General features: G+C 39.2%; 1 protein-coding gene across 1 annotated transcript; it reads right to left on the bottom strand.

Moving 5' to 3' along the window:
- Window positions 1-467: 467 nt before the first annotated feature.
- Window positions 468-2,404, bottom strand: sox2 (SRY-box transcription factor 2). Its single transcript, XM_078202092.1, has one exon. It carries the CDS (start codon window positions 2,296-2,298, stop codon window positions 1,366-1,368), a length of 933 nt encoding a protein of 310 aa, XP_078058218.1. The 5' UTR covers window positions 2,299-2,404; the 3' UTR covers window positions 468-1,365.
- Window positions 2,405-20,146: the final 17,742 nt, after the last annotated feature.

Here is a 20,146-nt window from a genome sequence, read left to right as displayed (position 1 = left end):
CGCTGCTATATATTTTATAAATAATAAACTTCAATCAATTTTGGTCGATTGTTTGAGCTCAACAAGTAGCGAAGTCAAAGATCGGGCCTCTTTATTAATTGATTACTTTGATTCCTCGCTCTTTAGTATGAATTGATCAGAAGCAACATGCGTTAATAGGTCCGAAGCAGGTCAAAAGTTGATTTTGTTTTATTGCCAGTGTTGTGGGGGAGGGGTATAAACTCGCTCACTTTACAACACACGAAGTGAAAATTAAGGGTTGAACTAGCTCCAGTTACAGAGAAGCAACAGGCTCGAATTTAATTGTTACGAACGGATATCAAGTCGGGATTTTGTCTTTATAACTCATTCAAATTCAGGCATCTTTGCTTTTAGTTTCTCTACTAGCCCAACTGCGAATACGTAATGAAGGCTTGCGAGAGCAGAGAGTGGTAAAATAACTACACAACTCAAATGGAACTCAAGTGTCTAAATTTGCAAAATTTATTCATCTCAAACTCTGCATAATGGAAAAAAAACGTAAGGTCGAAATGTTCTGTTATAAGGCTGTATTAGTTAATTATATACATGGACTGGTCGGCAGACTGATTCAATTAATACAGAGCCGAGTTGCACAATACACTACGGAAAATGAGAAAACTTAAAATATCGTCACAATAAATTTACAGAAATATTACAAACCATAAGAAAATAATTCAAACACAGTAACTTCATGTTTTCAGTTTCGGAACAAGATGAAAATATGAAAAACAACATGACTATAAATTAATTAACAAGGGTTTTGACCTGCAGGCCTTATTTTGCTGCTTTTAACAATGAGTAAAAAAAACCAAAAATTTAGTACAATCTAAAATTTCGCCCGTTTTCGTGAAAACTCCACACAACAGTTCGTAAAATCGATGACTCAATCGCTTCACTTTCGCAGAATACCCAAACAATGAAAATGCCCAATTTCCAGCCACTCTTTTCCCCATCCTTCTCTGCATTATGTTAACAAGAGCAAATGTACAGAAGCTTACACTTGTGAACTGTTATAAAAATTGGCAATTTCTCAGTTTACAAACTGTGGACATTTTGATTGCCGTTTTTCTTGATAAATACTGTACAAAAAAGTGGCATGTATAATAAAACTTCTTTTTTTTTCCTTAACCGAGACTAGCTCTAAAATATTACCGGTAAAAGACACTTGCAAACTTTTTGCAAAGTTTCTACCAAGGAATCATAGGACTATAATTGTTTTTTTTAAGTATTAAGTTCCCCCCTCCCCCGCCCATGGTTCTATACAAGTTCTTTCTGCATGTATTATTCTGTACAAAAATAGTCCAAAGAAGTCCGATTTTTTTTGAGTTTTGTTTGTTTACAGTTTTACATATGTGTTAGAGGAAGTGTGCCGTTTATGCCCGTCCCTGGGACAGGTGCGCTCTGGTAATGCTGGGGCATATGCAGTCTACTCTGGGCGGTGGGCTCGGGCACCTCAGCTCCAGGCAGGTACATGCTAATCATGTCCCGTAGGTCCCCCTGACACGGTGGACCCCGAGAGTGAGTAGTGACTGGGGGGCTTGTGCTCGACTCTGACTTAACCACCGACCCCATTGATCCCAGAGCCATACCTGTGCTTTGCTGCGTGTAGGCTGGGGACATGCTGTAGGTGGGCGAGCCGTTCATGTAGGTCTGAGCGCTGGTCATTGAGTTGTACTGCAGCGCGCTCATGTCATAGCGGTGCATCTGCTGCATCTGGGCCACGTTGTGAGCGTTCAGGCCCTGGTGCTGAGAGTAGCCGAGCTGCTCCTGCATCATGCTGTAGCCTCCGTTCGTCCAGCCGTTCATGTGCGCGTAACCGTCCATCCTCTGGTTGACTCCGGCGCCGACGCCGACCCCCACCCCGGCGTTCATGGCATTGGCGCCGGGCGCCAGCAGGCCGCCGGGCAGAGTGTACTTGTCCTTTTTCATCAGGGTCTTGGTTTTCCTCCGGGGCCGGTATTTATAATCCGGGTGCTCCTTCATGTGCAGGGCTCGCAGCCGCTTCGCCTCGTCGATGAACGGCCTCTTCTCGGCCTCGGATAAAAGTTTCCACTCCGCCCCGAGCCTCTTGCTGATCTCCGAGTTGTGCATCTTGGGGTTCTCTTGGGCCATTTTCCGCCGCTGCCCTCTGGACCAGACCATAAACGCGTTCATGGGTCTCTTGACCCTGTCGGGACTGTTTTTCGCGTTGTTTCCCGCCGAGTTGGAGTTGCCCGTTCCCCCCGAAGTTTGTTGTGGGGCGGGCGGTTTGAGATCGGTTTCCATCATGTTGTACATTCAACCTGATGTCTGAGAGCTGGTTCTTTTCAGTTTAATGTGTCTCTTTTTGCTGTTGTTGGAGAGAGAGAAGAAACTTTTCTTCCTCAGTCCACAAAACAAAAGTAAGGAGGGAATTTGTGATATTTTCCTCACTCTTGCAACTTCAAGCAAACAACTGGCACTTTGCAGTGGAGAAGGGAAAGAGAGCAAGAGGCTGACAACTCCTGATACTTTTTTGAACAAGTTAATAGACAACCATCCATGTGATGGGGGCTGTCAGACAATAAATGGGCTGGCGGCGGCCAATCAGCGGCGCCCGCCGCCCCTGACTGACAGCTCGCCCGCCCGTATTTGCATAATAGGGGGCGGGGCCCGGAGGTCCCGCGCGCCTCTCAGCGGCGGAGCGGGGAAAGGGGGGGCGGGGCCTCCACCCAACCCCTCCCCCTCCCTCCACCCCACCCCCCCCCCCCAACCCCACAAAGCCCGGCCAATCAGCATCGGCGCAACATCTCCCTCCACAGCTCTTCCGTCACCTGCGCTTGTGTGGCGGGCGGGGCCGGAAAACGGCGCCGCCGCTGCAGGTGTCTGTCCCCGCCGGCGCTGAGTGACAGCTCCGCTGGCTGTCCATCAAACCCCGCCTGCTTTACCCCCACACACACACACACACACCACCCCCAACAACAAACTGGCGCGTCCTATATTCAAGCCTGAAAAGTTCCCTTAGCAACGGCATCGGTCCGTATTCACACAGAGGGAGGGAGGGAGAGGGGGGGAGGAGGGAGAGAGAGAGAGGGGGAAAATCACCGCAGAATAAGCTCCTCTCATTTATAGATTAGTCCTATAAAGCCAAATCAACGGCGATTCAAATCAATGGCTAACATTACTGGGGTGTTTTTTTTTGCACACTAACATTCTGAAGCCAGACATTCTGTGGGCAATTTTTTTTTAGGCCAGGGTGAATAATTCAATTTCTCGAAGCAACTAAATCAATACCCCCCTCCCCCGCCCCCCCAACCCAACCAACACGATTCAAGGGGCTAGATACTCTAATTCGAAATAAAGGGACTCGCTGGCTGAGAACAGTCGCTATAATCCTGTTTGTTGTTCGAGTTTGCTTTCGCTCCATTTTGAAGTTTCGCAATTCTTGAGGCAGGACACGCTATAAATCAAATTTTCTTTATAAAGTACAGACGGACCTCGAACGAATGCACGTGTTTTCAGAGGCGCGATCGTACCTTTTTTTTGCTCTGATTTTATGTTTTGTTTTCTCGATTTTAGCTAACACATGGATTGTAATTTAATCGAGCCTTCTTTGTCCGAATGTAGGAATTTGAATAGAGAAAACATCACTGCCAATATAAAGACTAGCACGTCCATTACAAATAGGTAGTTTTGTTCCTCTTGTTGTCAGTACACTGTAGCTAACAAAGGCTGGTATAAGTTTACTTCCACGTCCTTGTTTGGATCTTTTCACTAAAATGCACTTGAACACAAATAAAAAGACTAATGGTATTTCAGTGTTTATGCTACTTGAAAGATCACTATTTTCCCGATCAACCGCAAGAGAAGTTGTTTCTTTTTTTAAAAAAAATCCGACGCTCCCTCTCTAATTAAAACAAACACATTCTGTGCATATCTTTTCTATTCGTTCGTTAGATTCATTTGTTCGGTTTGTCAGTTTTTACGGCAGAGACCTGATCTTTTGGTTAAGCAGAATAATGTGTGTAATTTGACCAGAATACATTCGATAACCACAAAGTCTAAATTTGTTTTTTTAACGGGGTGAACAGCTGTACATGGTGGCAACAGCACCACATGCAAACGTATTTGTGAATCTTGTTATTTTCTTTTCTCCATCCGCAACACATTTGCAACCTATAAGAATAGTAATACATTATTCGTTTATATTGCAAATTACTTCCCTTTGTAACAGACCTGGGAGTTACACGCAGAGTGTGGCGTGTGTTAATATCGCCGTCTGCTGGCAGTTTTTCTTCAGTGTTGCCACTTCTACTCACTGCCATTTAGAAAAACGCTATTAAGCAAGAAAAAAGACTAATTTATCAAACAAACCTACGGAGTTGTGATCAACCCGTATTGTGAATTAGCTAACTGCCGAAACCATTCCCCTTTTAACGAATTGCATTTTCTGATTAATTTCATCTTTATTTCAAATCGACTAGTTAAATTAGACTTCTAATCGGCTAGAAGGAATAAAAGTAAGTGCATATTATTTAATTTATGGTGTAAGTGAATTATGATTAATCAAACAATAGAAAGGGCGCTCAAATCAATTTCTTGCTGCTATTGTTTATGCTTTGCTCGTTGATAACATTATTTTACGACCTTACGTATAATTAACGTTCAAAAAAGAAGGAGGGTGTGGGTGTGAAGTGTTTGATTGATAATGGTAATAAATAGATAACTGATGCATGGTGATATACAAACAGTCTAATTGAAATAAAAAATATTCCCAGTGGATCTGAGTGAATACAGATACATGTAATAATAAAACGGATACGTGCAAAGACGTTTTGCAATTAAAGCCACAGTTTATATATATCATATGGATCGATTATGACCGTTTTTAAAATTAAGTCCTTTAAACTACTTTTTGCAATTAAAGGCAGAAATTGTGAGATTCAACAGAACTATTTCGTATTTTGTCTTTCGATGCAAATGGAGATTTAACTTTGCGGTAATTGGGTGAGAACTAGCCAAGCATCTGACTATTATGATGCTTGTTAAAAACGTTTCGCATCTGCATTTGAGTGTGTCCCCTCCACTATAATCTTCTTATGGAAATGAAGGCGAACAGCGGGGATCCAGTAGAGTGTAGGAGAATGTCCTTGTTAACTGGAATTTCTCATCATTGCTAATTAGCACAGAGTCTGACGGCCACCGGTATTGGGAAGCACTGTTTAACCACTCACAACCCATCCGAGGGAGCAGACTAATTTTATTTTGTAATTAAAATTTGAAAAGGCCTATTTGACAGTTAAAGCTCTGAGCGTTTTATCTCCCCGTGAAATAATTGCCGCCTTGATAACTCAATTTCTGCAAAATGTCAACTGAAAACGCCAAAAATTTAAATTTTGCTAAGTAAAAATGATCAAAAGCCAATGGTCCTTAGCCAGCTGCTCCCAAACCAGGAAACTTTTCATTGGGATCTGGAAAATCCCTTGTACCCGTTTGTTAAATAATACAGGCATCATTCTACTGACGGGGGAGAAACTATTCTTTATTGACTCGCCACAGCGATCTTTTCTTTCTCAAGTATTTTGAAGAGTTCCTGGCAAATATTCCAGGTAGGTCGTGCAGCATTTGAACAAAATAAAAATGCAAGTAGCATTGGAGACTAAATTAAAACAAAAAAACTCCCCGAAAGCCAGGGTTATTGAGTCTAAACACATTTCAGTGTAATTTGGTAAACAAAAGTTAGACATTGCACTAATTGTGTCTCCAAAATTCTGAAATTAAATTGTGGTTTAGAAATGTAAAGAGTAAAGTTACCACCTGCTAGAAGTTCAAAAATGAAGAGCACCTGTGCTGGACCCTATTATACATGATGTGGAGATCCCTACCCTATTATACACCCAATGATTTCATGCAACTTCATATTGCAAATGGAAGGATTTTCTTTCACACCAACTAGACGTCCAAAGAATCACAGTCCAAACATTTTTTTTGCGCCACATTGGTGAAAGGAGTTATGACTTTGCAATAAATTTATCCACTGGGCCCAGTCATTTCAGCGGGAATGTGAGATCTTTCGATCATTATCGCGTAAATACCTGCACTAACGATTCCGGTTCGCACAAGTGGTATTGAAAGTCGAAAGGAACAGGGAGGCAACTGACTCTTTTAGACTCAACTCTGGTAAACAATTTCATTCAAGGAGTACAAGGGTACTTGAAGCCTGGAGGAAATTACGGCAACTCGGCTCTCTGGTGTTTTCCGTTCTTCAGAGTAACTCCCAATAACAGCCACACACAAAAACTACACGTGCTTAGAAAAGAGGACACAAACCGTCCATTCAAGTATGCTACTTTAGTTTGAATTTAATTATTGCCAAGGTGCTAAAAATCTCAAATTGACAATTGTATAATCTGTCACCGTATTTTAATGGAATGCATTGCAGTTGCAAATGACAATCTGACGATTCATTTTATTTCAGTCATGTAAGTCTGAGAACCAGCAGTATAGTTAATCCAAGAGAGATTTAGCCGGGGATGTTCAACAAATGCCCCATTTTGTCCTCACCACACATTTTAATAAACAAAAATGTTGTTGCTCATCTTCCCATGACATTCAGTCGCTAAAGTGGCGCTTTTCGATTCCCCATTCCCCGGCCATCCAGGAATTAAAATGTCACCATCCACTTCTGACAGTATTGTAGCAATTTCAGTCAGCATCACCTCACAAAGTCAAAACTTCTGTGTCTTAAGTTTATAAGCAGCTCACTGAAGGTTGCTACAAATTCTGGCTCATCTAATCGCTGGCATGTATAATTAACAAAGCGGTCGAGTTCTACTTTCAACAAACTGATTTGGGTAAGTTTAGTACAAAAAGCGAATCTAATCGGTCAACCCAGATGCTGACCCTGTATCACACAAACCAATGTCAAATAGATATCACCATGCGAAATAAAAAAAAATCCCAGTGGTACTAACACCTCAATAAATGGTACAAATATCTTAGCGCCTCCAAAGGGTAAAGGTGTATCGGTGTCATTCCGAAGTGTCTTATTTATAATTAAACTGGAAACATGGATTGTTTAACACGACGTTCGATACCGGAGCTGATAATATATTGCTGCTTCCAGAAATCAAAACCGCATCGGGAGACAAGGGGTCAAATAGGAATCATTCTGTTTTGATAAACTACATCACAATGGGCGACAGTCCAATTTATTTAAGCAGTAATCATTTTCCAGGTTTTTGTATTCGGTAATATTCTAAATCTGAATTCTGGCTTGAAAACCACGTGAAAAGCACCCATCTGCTTACATGTCAATACGGGTGTCTGAAATTGACCATCCTACACTGAGCACTTTCAGAAAGTTTCATAAAGGTTCCCACTGGTGTTCGTTTACTTCGGCCAAAAAGAACCTCGAATATTCGAAGTGTGTTTAATTTGGAGCAACAAATATAACTCCACAGCAATTTATGACGTTAAGACAAATTTTCAGAATTATCTTTAAGGGGAGATTATACACATAGACTTTACCATTATCATTAGAAACCTCGGTGATTTTATGTAACACACGCATTGCGTGTCTGCTCTACGGCAGGTTAACGGATCGGAATTCCTCGATTCCAAGTTGGTGAAAGTGCCTTTAATTGCAAATGACTCACAATTTAATAAACGCATGTGCCTGATATTCGACTTGGGAGATACAGCGCACTAATTTTTTGAACCAACAATGATCCTAGTCCTATTTTATACACTGCTCCTAATCCTATATGAATTCAACAAATAAACTTGTCTGTTGCAATTGTAACCGGTAAAGGATGTAAAGTGGATTTAATCGAGAGTAAACGATACACCATTAGGAATTTTCATAGTGCTTTGTTTTTATAGATTGCGATGTATAAGGGAAACGTGCATCTCAGAAAGACACCTATGCAACCTGAAATTGTATCTGTCATTTACATGGCATTTAAATAGTCACGCTTTCAAACTATAAAAAAGGCTGCTTAAAATAAACATCTTAAACGTCATTTAACTGAATCGTAAGATACAAGAATTATTGTGGTACAGGCTATCCATCTTTTAAAAAGTCGATAGCTGAGCAAAACCATCGCACAGAATGCAATCGGGTTAATTTAGACACATTGGGCACATATCCTTGCCATCCAACACTGTACATAACATCGGCATAGCAATGTTCTTTCAAAGCACAGGCACGCGGACGAAGGGCCGAATGGTCTTCTGTGCTTTATCATTCCAAGTCATGACCGTGACATCTTAAACTCCCTCTAGTTACTGATCCCAGAGAGAGACTTAAAACTTCGAATCGCTCTTTTAGGAAGCCAAACCTCAATTATTGTAATATGGGCACGGAACTTACTTACACACTGGCTAATGCTAAGTATTAGTCTTATTGTGGGGGGAAATGATGAGCTGTGTGTATTCACAGTGCATTGCATTATTTCTAAGCGGTTCAGAGTGTGCATGCACCTATGTAAATTGTGATGAATGGTTCTAGTGATTAAAAATCCGTGTTATCAAATTAGTGTCGAAACAATATTCTCTCAAATTGAGAGGATGGTGTTGGTCAGCAACAAAATGGGGCTCTTGTGTAATTTTTTACAAATATAACACAACCCTAACTGGGCTACTTGATCCAGCAGGTGACAGAGTATGTGCACCCAAAATTTACCTCTCCGAGAACTAAGATTACCGAGTTTGGGATAGTTTTGTGTCCTGATTGGTGACACTGGTGACTGTTAATGTTTAGTTGCCCAAGGTAAAGGGGAACATCAAGTGCTCCCAGATTAATACTACAAATACAGTATAATATGAAAAAACAGCGCAAACTAATCCGTCGGCTGATTATTGGAGATTTCGCCATCGAGACAGCACAACTTTCATTTATTTTCCCATCTAATGTTCTAATTCTGGAAAAAAAAATCTTTATCGACAAACAAAAGTTGTTGAAATGGATTTTCAAATAAATAACTGTTTTCATTGTAGTTTTAAAAATCTGATAAATAATTATTATCTCTGAGGTGTCCATCCAATTTCAAGGAAGAACATAAACATTTAATATCTAAGTAAATAGATACAAAATGCCTTAGCAACAAAATTGAATTATTTATCTCTTTAAACTGTTATCCACAGAACTAAATTTAAGCGGTACATATCTAATTACTCTAGCTGTAGATGTGAGGCTGGAATGAAATTAGCAGTCATTACTAGTCTTTTAACTATATGGTCCTTTTGATCAGCGGTAAATTAGCTTTCCCTTTAACAAAGCCTGCATAGCAAGCAGTGGGCCGTAAATAAGACAGCTCAACCTCCCCTTACCACCTTTTCTGTTGTCAATCACAGCTCTGCAATTCATCCCTAGATTAACCTTTATCTGCAAAATTAAAAAAACCTTCGCCTACAGTGGCTATTTTTTATATAACTGAAAAGATCTGTTAAATTTCAGTATAATTAACCGAAGTGTCAAAAACCCAGCCCAGTTTCTCCACCAATTTCAGATGAGTTGGCGCCTTGATAACGGAACAAGTAATAATGCAGGCAAGATTTTTTTAAAATTAGTTTTTCGCCTTCTCCACCACTCTGATTTGCTATACTATATCATTAAATTCGACATTGTATAATAGACTGCACGTTTCTGAACAATTTAACTCCTTCACTCCCGAATAAATGAAGCATAAATTAGAAGCGAGTCTACCATTAAATGTGTTACTTTACTGGAAAGGACAACAGGGGGTTCAGGTTGAATATTGGGAAGACCAGTATCAAGGAGAACTTTTACTTTAATTACTTATGGTCTCAGTAGTTGTTTTGGGCTACCGGCGGGTGTCACATTCAGAGAGAAAGTAAGTCTTTGCGCTAGTCAGATACATTGGCCTTGACGAATTATACAATTTTGGAAACAAATTTGAATTTTATTTGAATTTTTTTTTTAAAATGTCGATTTGCAAAGGGACTTGTAATCAGAAAGGTTCCAGAACCGGTTGTCCTTTCCCAAATTATAGCCGTGCATATATTCATTCTTGCCAAGCGCATGAGTGACCGTTAGGGGACGCCCGAGAGAGCTTGCCACTGAGTAGACCCCCATCCCCGAATCAAACAAATAATTAAGGAGGGGGGTGGGCAGCGCTATGGCGACCTGTTTCCTCATCGCTGCAACTAACTGGAGTCCGATTGTATATCACAGTGCTGTCAGCTGATTCTACCCCCCCCCCCCCAAAAAAAAAAGTTCAGGGACTCTCCAAGTGAGAAAGAGAAAACAACCCTGCTTTCTTATTGGCATCCACTGAAGGTCACCACCTACGCCGCTGAAAGCGCTAGGCCTTTTTTTTTCTATTACATGCTACATTAGAACAGTTCTGTCAACTCCCCCGGCCGGGGATCAGCCTTGAAGTTTTCACACGCAAACGCTCGGCCGAATCTTCCGCAATACTGCATCAACAAATTAAAGGTTCTTGACCCAACTGAGCTACCGTCCTTCCTGCCAAAAACTGGGAGTTGTCCACAGCGGCAAAAACGTCTTTACGAAAAAAAGGGTTTTGTTTAGAATAACCTGGTAATTCAGAGCACACGCCATTTTAGGGTTACTTTACTGAGAATGGAGAAAGAAGCCAATCATTCAAAGCTTTGCATGTCTTGTATTAGAACACAAGAGCCGCACTGTTGCGTTCCCCCCCAACGTGTAGAAATTTCTAAAAACAAGTATAAAACACAGTGAGTCACTTACTTGTCAGGTCCGGCTGTTGTCCGCAATGCTGTCTGTCGCCTTGAGAAGAAACGGGACGGCTCAAGTACTGTACCGCAATCCCGGCGGCGGGAGCGGATGTGTTGCCGCTCGCTGCTCACTTCTCCCGGGGCTGCGAGAGCCAGAGAGACCCGCTGGCTTTCTCTCTGTGTCTTTCTCTCTCTGAAGCCGAGACGAGCGAGCCATGTATGCTTGAAACTGGGAGTCCCTGCGCTCTCCCGGCCGCTTGCGAACGTGTACAGTCCTCTTCATCTAACCACAGAGGATATGCAAACCCTGGAACAAGAAAAGTCGTTTATGGAAAAAAAATCCAAAAGGCTGAACGTTTTAAAGAAAGAATGGACGCAGAACAACAAAAGTCAGTTACACTACGCTGCTCTATACCCCCACCGCCAGACAGAAGAAAAAGCTTTATTTTTTTCAGTGGGTATTCAAGATAATTTGAAGCCATTGTTTCTTCTACAGATGGTTCTTTTTAATACAATAACACTGCTCTTTGTGCATACTACCCACAATAAAATCTAAAGCGTTCTCTTGAATAACCATTTTGTTCTCTGTTGTATAGGGCCAACAAAAGCTGCCGTGAGGTAATGGTTTCGCTGTTTATTGAAACCATGGAATAGGGGCTGGATAAAGGATAGAAAAAAAGACGTTACAAGGTCACACGAAAACTCTTTATCTGAATAAAATATTATTTAAAAGCACAGACTACTTTTAACTGCACCTGAGGGCTGTGGGCCAATAAAACAATGACTTCCTCCCAGTTTGTTATGTGCTTAAATGATGCCTATAAAAAGTTACAAAGAGCAGTGAGTTTAACATTGTATTTGGACAAATATTTCCAAATACAAAAGCCGGACAACACATCAACCCCCCCCCCCCCCCCACCTGTTCTTTAGATACTTGATCATAAAATGGAAAGAAGAAAACTAATTTCCAGTGTAAATATGTTGCACATTGTAATGAGTTATATAATCACAAATGGTTCCCACATGGTATTAATTCACTTCTACACACTGTTCATATCGTTCTCACAGTGAAATTGTCAAATTTCACAAAAAAGATGGATTTTCCAATCAACACAATAGCGAAATTCAGCACTCGTCAAACAGCCGCCAAAGGTAAGCATCAAGGACTTTGCCCTAAACCATACATCACTTGAAACAATGTATGCCTACAAATTAACTGGACAAAAAGTTGTTACTATCTGATTTCTCATCCACCTTAATGGTTCTTAAACTCTAATTAAAATGCCTATCGACACACCAGTTATATTGTTCGCGAAAGGGGTAAATATATTTTGTGTCATGTGGATTCAGCATCAATTTAGTCTGCCTGACATCTAGGCCATGTATTTGGCTGGAGTTGAGGTCTTTATCGGCTTTGAGAGCGAGATCCTCAGAAAGGGAAAGTCGGAAACAATGGGTCTCTGCAGGGAAAGTTGTTAGTCACTGAGTCTCTGTTTGTCTACCTTTCTCTAGGAATTACTAGCTCATTCTCTCCCAGTTCCAGACTGACAGTAATCCACTCCAATGACTTCTGCCTTTTGTGTGTTTATAGAACATGTCTCAACCATAATCTCAAAGCTACAATTACAATAGGATGTCATGACTTTAACCTTAACACTACTTCCTTTAATTAACCTTCAGGGTGCACGAGACCAGCTTGTGTGGCAGAAAGTTGGTTTGTCAGATCGGCGACTTAGGCGCGGGTTGGAGGTACAAGCAAGCTCCAATGGGATACGATTTTTGTAATCTGTTTGCCACATATTGGAATTAGCAGAACTGTTCACAAATCAGTGAACATAGATTGTATTTGAAGGTATATTTCCCCAAACAACCAAAGTCAACTATTCATTCACCTGTTACTAATAGATTCTGGATGTCTTCAATACTCTGTGATATCAACCCAAATGGATGAGATTACTGCTTGGCACAAACATTCCAAATTATCGGTTTATTATTCAACAGCTATTTTAATAAGATGCTTGCAGATATTAATAGGCGCCTATCTTATCTCCAGACACGAGATTTTGTACATATGTATACAGATGTTATTTTACAATCGTAATGACATATAACTTAATCCGAAGTGATGTTACTCTTGTAACCTATAACAAAACGTCTTAGACGTCAATGAAAGTGTTTCGTGCGTTAGAAAATCAATTTTCAATTACCACCGTTTCTTTATGTTTGTACAATAGATAGTGTCTGAAGAAATCTTTTCTGTCCCAACTGTTCTTGCTTTGATTTCTTTACTGGAATAGACGCCCTGTCCTGATTTGCAACCTCACCAGTTAACAGTCGAACATTTCCAACTCAAATCAAAGCAATTTTTGTCTGATCAATACGCACAGGTAAAATATGCATGTAAGTAAAATAAAGTGCCGCTGACAGGCATTGCATGTTTATCACCCTAACTGACAACCCTTTATACTTGATACCAGATTCAAGATGAGACTTTCCCGTTTTCCCCATCAACAGCGGCAATTATTATACAATTCAACACCTTAAACTATTAGAAGAATCAGTTTTGAAATAGTGATCCATGAAGCCTGCGCTTCTCACATCCACGAACGGGGAGTATCTCCAGTGTATTACTGAAGAATAGATCTGTTTTGCCTGCAAGTGTAACATTTCAACGCCCCTGACAATTAGCAACATCCCCATTCTCAATTCAATTCGTAGCCGCCAAGTCTTTTCAGACACAAGAACAATAGCTTCGGACCAAATATATATTCATAGTTTCCGAGTGTTCTGTGCCAGTGTTTTAAAACAAGCTCACCTTTGTTTTGATGTGAAGGCTGTTACTGATTCTTATCTCATGAAAGTAAGAAATAAAGTGCAGTCCTACAACATGCATCACCGATATAAATAAAGGCCTTTCCAGAGCAACATCTTTCTATATGTATATATATATATATATATAATGATATTAATATAAACATCGGTTGCGAGTTTTTATGAAGCATAATCTATTTTCTATGAGTTTCATTGCTACACCAGAAGAGATTACTGGAAGCTGGAAATGACGAGTTATTGGTTAATATTCACAAAACATTTTCTCACCCCGAGCAACCACAATTGAAAATAATAGCACACAATCTGAAATGTGATGATTACGGCGACTAGACAACGTACATTGAAATGGACGAAAGGGACACTCTGAAGAAACTTCTCCCTACCCCACCTGAAAGGGAAGCCGGCATTTCCCGGAAGGAACAGCTTTTGCAATTACATTCACACAAGGTAAGCTTTTGAAGACCTGCGTTGAAAAATCAGCCCGACGGACAGTTTGTGTGGTAAATCTAAAACATCAAGCTTCGAAACGACTTCAAAGGTGACTTTTTCCAATGTTACATATATCGATGTTCTCAATAACCCCAACCTATATATTGTCCCAAATATTGTTAAGCATAATTAAGAAAGCCATTAAAATGCAGTTGTTAATAAATAATTTTCATCATAGGTGTTCAATCTTCTTTAAATATTTGTATTATCCTATCTATTTTTACATTTCTTGCTTCATTGCGCTCTCAAACAGGATCAAATCGAGAAGGGCGTTATAGCTAATCGCAGAAGAAGTACAGAGTAAACCACACGTGTGTCTCCCACTGGTCAATGCTGAAAATTAAACACAGATTATGGTGCAAGTATACATGTTATAACTTTGGATTATCCATCTGGTGAACTTTAAAGTGCTACTTTTAAACAATATTCTGGAACTGAAGTTTGTTTTATCCAGCGATTTTTGATGGAAAATGAACATGTGGAATATCAGACCAGGATAGGAAGAAGCAATCTATTAATATTCAGGGGGTTAGATTTTAATTTGCTTTGTTGGGCAGAAAACTGATCGAGTGTCCAATAAACACACCCCACACAATATTCCTTGCCAGTGCAGTCAGTAAAGAGAGAAATGGCAGCATGTATAACAGGGTAGTATTTTGCTAGTGCCAGTTTTCTGCCCTCTGATCTAGGGTCGGCCGCGAAGAATAGCCACGTTGCGGAGGTAATGGAAACATGGTTTTGCAAATGGAATCACCCTGCGACACGACTCACTACAACAGAGGAGGGGAGAAAAATTGATAATGGGTGTGTCAACTTCATTTTAATATTGTCCTCTTAATTCACAATTTGTTCAATTTCCCGCCCCTGAAGTGAAAATTCAATTGAGAAAAGTTTGATTATTTATGGAAGGAGAAATTATTGATGACACTACGCAACAGGCTCGAGTGACCGAATGGCCCATTCCCGCTCTTATCTCTGATGATTTTATGATGAGTGGATGGCACAGAAACAGCACCTATTTCTGCAGAACATCAGAAACGAATGTTAAAAATAACTGCAGGAACGATACTATAACTACAGCTAGCATTAAATGGGGGAATATTTCCTCACAATTGCATAGAATGCCATCAGCACACCACAGGAAAATGAGAAGGATTTTAAAATCATTAATAAATGGGGTACAGTTGTAAGGCTTTTAAATAACACGAAAATAGTTTACAAAATTGCTTAATTTTCCCAAGCAGCAAAACTAGTTTATTACAATTTTCTTACAGACTTTATTTATTATAAATTCACAGTTGTAAATAAATAGTTTTGAGGCCAGCCCAATTCAATAGATTGGCAGCTATGATTTGGATTCTTAATTTGATCGTGGGACAAAATATCTTTCAGGCTGATATCAATCTTTCAGTCCAGCCCTTCAAATGGTTGATTTTAAATACTCTGCCTAAGTTAATTCATACCAATTAAGTTTTCACAATGAAGTGTAGGTATTAGTGACATTCTCCCAGGAGATTTTAACAACCTTTCCTTTGAGATCCTTAAACTCACACAGCTTTGAGTTATACTATTTCACTGGAGTTCATCCAACTACTATGACATTCAAATTTTAAAAGGTGACATACTCTTTTCAGTATATGTTTTACTCATCTCAGCTTGTAATTTTCCTGCAGAATATACCCAAGCTCAAAACGCCTTATATTGCAAATACAGTACATCATAACGACCAGATGTGATCTCTGAAAGAAGATCTATTTGCTTAACAAAAAATGATGGGTTGTTTTACAGGAATTAAATCAGATTAGATCAAAAGGCTAAGCCAATAGCTAAATGAGTATGTGAAAGTTCATGTATGGAAGTTCACTTGCTCAATTATTGTATTATTTTATCTGTCTAAACAGCATTAACACAAATTAACAGATGATGGGATTGCACAAATATGCATTTCATTGATTTTTATAATGAAGGAAGACTTTGCAACATTCTACTCAAGATTTTAGCTGGTTATTTTCTTGTTTTTCAAGCTTATTATAATAGCTTGGCTGTGATGTCCCCCCATCACTCTCTGCTCCACCTTGAAACCCTTGTCTGAAGTATATTGTTATCTTTAAGCTAATAAATATTTTAATGTAGCTAATTGGAGTATTACGCACGCTCCCAAAACACACTGCTTCCTAAAGATCAGCACCTGATGTTTTGTTTCTGTAATATTTATTGTGCCATCAATCAGGAGGCAGAGCAACATTGAAATGTTCAAACATAATGAAGAATGATGTGAGCGATTTCCAAGCAATAAGCACTCATAGGACAGATAATCCCTTCTACAGGTGACTGCTAGTATTAAGAAGAAAGGAAAATAGTTAGCTAATTTGTATGACCCTATACAATACATTTCCCTTATATGAGTTTTTGAAGAAGCCGATTTCAGGGTTGCTCACATTGATCTACTTTAGAGATTAACCAGTGAACACTTTAATCACATTAACTATCAAACAAGTTAAATCAATGATCAATTTAATCACATTAGATAATCTCAACAGCTATCTTTCACTGGAGTATGCTAAATAATCCTTGACAATTTATCTTAGTCTTTTCTTTATAATTGCTGCTGCTAAACGATTGTCCATAACTCAGAAGATTGTATAGCACTATTTAAATTAAATTAGGGATGGATAATGTGATAGATTTCTAGACTTAATCACACAAGAGGGGTGAAAGAGAAGCTAACTCGATTTGACATGGGGTGGGACAAAAGACTAATTACCTCACTGAATTCATTAATAACGAAAGACAAACAATTAGATTTTATGTCTCATTTAATGATTACATAATCAAAAGTAAAATAGTGAGTGTACTTAGTAAGATGATTTTTAAATGAACAATGTAAAGTATACTGGAGGAAGAAAAAAATCCCGTGGCTGCTGGAAGTGAAATGATTTTGCTACAATGTAACAATTCGGGTTCTTGACAGTTCTTAATTGTGTAATAAGTGCTTTAGGCTGAGAATTCTGCAGGTACAGATGGTGTAAGTAATTAGAATGCCCTCCAAACACGGTTGCACTGCGACAGCGTGACATGTGAAACCTGTTTTCAATGCAAAGGTCAAGGTTTGCCAAACTGTTTCTCTACACTGCTGTTTCCAGACCACCATCATAGATGGTTTTTGATTCACATGGAATGCAATGGCTGAGGCCCCGGCTGCTATGTGTGAAAAGGAAAGCTGCAATTGGTTTTAGTAGCATAATAATTATTAACATTCACAATTTACTTAATTGTTTGAAATTTTCCTTTCTGGCCTCTCCGAGACACAGTAAGATCTCTCCTAGACAAGCATTCCTCACATAGAACTAATGTTCAGAATTAGAAATCTTGGTCTGAAATTTCCTCCTTGGGTACAGCTGGATGTTAGACCTAAAAGTGCATCCATTCTGACAATATCATTACACTCAGATTTCCTGCAAATCTCATTAGAATAAACTGGGCATAATTCAGTGTAATAAAATGGTGCCCAAGCAAAGGTGGGAATATATTTTGTCTACATTAGGCACAGCATCCTTAAGAAATCAGGTGGCTTTTCCATTTTTAATATGATATACCATAAAAATCTATTTATATTAACATAAATTACCATTTGGATCTCCGTGGGGATATTTTAAAAAATACTCTAAAAATTGCTGCACCTTAAAATCTGGTCATAATTTCAAGAGAGATCTGAACATAAAACATTCATACAAGGTAAAGTGGAACCATTATTAGTGTGGAGTTGCATGTGGGCAGAGGGATTATTAAACAATAAATGATGGATGAAAGATCAAGATTTAAACTTATTGCCTTTATGCTCAAGTTCCACAATCAGATTGAGTATGGATCTGGGCACAAGTACACAAGAATTGTATTTATGAATCGATGGATTTGGGAGGAGTGACACAACTAAAATATCTTGCATTCAATTATATTGAAGGACAAACCATGGTATGTTCTTCTCATGAGGACTAGTTGACCATTACAAGGGAGTTAACAATAAGAAAGTACAGGTAATACAAGTCAAAGTGAAAGACTGCAGTAACTCACACAATGGATTTCACTGACTGTCAAGTATTTCTCTTATCACTGTCATTTTCTCTATAGTCATTATTACGTTTTTGTTAAATTTCATACTATAATTTTAGCTTTTTGAAAGGAAGATATCACAAGCTCTCAGATTTATAACAGCACAGGCAGATGCAGGTAAAACCCTCTTTAATCACTTACCCCTTCACACATAAGCAATTCCTAATGATTGAATTCAGTGAGATTGATGTTGAACAGTTTGTAATGTGGCATCATGAGGTCCACTAGTAACTAAACTGAGATTGTCCAAACTTCTTTGACTTATCATCTTTAGATTCAAGAGAGGAAAACAATGCTCGTTGGCCTGGGTTAGGGTTGCCAACCTCTCAATGGAGTTTCCCGGAGTTAAAGATTAATTTATTGAATACTGTTGTGAGCAACCTAGGGGAAAAGGAGCACAAAAAGTTTTTCTTTGCATTTTCTTTGAACAGGTTTGTTCATTAGTTATAAAATATATTGAAGATGGCAAGGAGAAAAAGTGACTCGGTGAAGCAATTAGAGACTGGAGGTTCTCTGATGAAACCTCCAGGAATTCAGTCAGACTGCCAACATTAATGCTATTTGAAGTCACACCCGGATTTCATCCCTTAATAATTTTGGAAAATAAAAATCTACCAATCACAGATTTAAAATTTACAATTGATCTAACTGAAGAGAGTTTTGTGTGTGTGAAAACATTTCCTAATTTCCTAATTTTATTCCTGCAAAGTCTAGGTTTAATTTTTTGACAATGCCTCTTAGTCCTACATTCCCCAAAAATGGAAATAGTTTCTCTCTATCTATTCTATCTCTTCCCTTTAATATCTTGAAAACTTTGATACATCACACCTAACCTTCTAAATTCCACAACTACTACTCTAGTTGTGTAATCTCTCCTCATGTCTTAACCCTTGGAGTCTAGGTTTCATTCTGATAAACCCATGTCTTACTCCTGCGAAGGCCAATATGAACTTCCTAAAAGGTGATGGCCAGAACTGTTCACAATATTCCAGGAATGGTAAATCCGGGCATTATGCAGCTATTCTGTTGTTCTGGCGAGGCATTGCTTTTAAGTGTTATAATGTAATTATTGACATTTAGATTAACTGCTGTGTAGAACAGTAGAACATGGTGTTTCTTGAATTGCTGACACTTTGAAAATGCCATGCCAAGGAAGCTAATTTGTCAGGAATGAATAATCTGGGACGTAAGTTGGGATACGTATTCTTGGAACTGGAGAAGGCAGAAGCTTTGTTCAGGACAATAATTAGACACAAGTTACAACTTGGTATGTGGAAGGAAAAGGTCAAACACTTTTTCTTCATTTCATATTTTCTTGTGCATTATTTCTCTATCCTTTATCATATTTAGTACACCTACTATGCCTATCATTCTTTGGACCTTGCTAAATCGTGAACACTTTTCAACTTTGAATCTGCTTCTTCATCAGCAATTGCTACATTCTCATGCTAATGACACAGGCTTCTATTGCCCCGATGATCTTGAGCAATTCATCAATCAGCCTATTCCATATTTCTGATGACTACATTAACTAAGATAACCTGCTAGATACTTTCCTCTCTTCCAATGTGAATTCCTACATCATGCTTGTCCCCCTATCACTGGTGTCTTGACAAAAGCCTGTTTTCTGCTGAATTCTCTGGAACAAATCTTTCGATTGGCCAGGTGATTAGGACGGTGGTTAAGAATTTTTTGCTGATCCAGCTTGGTCAGACTTCTCCCTTTACATTCTTGATCCTACTATTTGTGGTAATGAAGTCAGTTATGTGTTTTCAGCTGGCAGAAAAGGTTTCATAGGCCACTCTTCCTTTTCTGTCTAATCTGGGACTCAATCTTGCTCCACTCACGTTTGCTATTCTGCTATCTCTCATAAAAATGCATATTGTACTTCACATCTTGATCAATCCAACGCATTCGGAGCCAATTTTGTGTTTACTTGTAACTTCTGTAAATCCTTGATTAAAGCTCTTAAATGCAAAAGAAGCATCAACTATTATCTTTCTGTCTCTCA

The sequence above is a fragment of the Mustelus asterias genome, chromosome 3, assembly GCF_964213995.1.
Source record: "Mustelus asterias chromosome 3, sMusAst1.hap1.1, whole genome shotgun sequence".
NCBI lineage: Eukaryota > Metazoa > Chordata > Chondrichthyes > Carcharhiniformes > Triakidae > Mustelus > Mustelus asterias.
This window is presented reverse-complemented; position numbering and strand designations above follow the sequence as displayed.

What these genes read in the sequence shown, in the direction of transcription:
- sox2 (XM_078202092.1), bottom strand. Translation starts at nt 2,298, where the DNA reads ATGTACAACATGATGGAAACCGATCTCAAACCGCCCGCCCCACAACAA.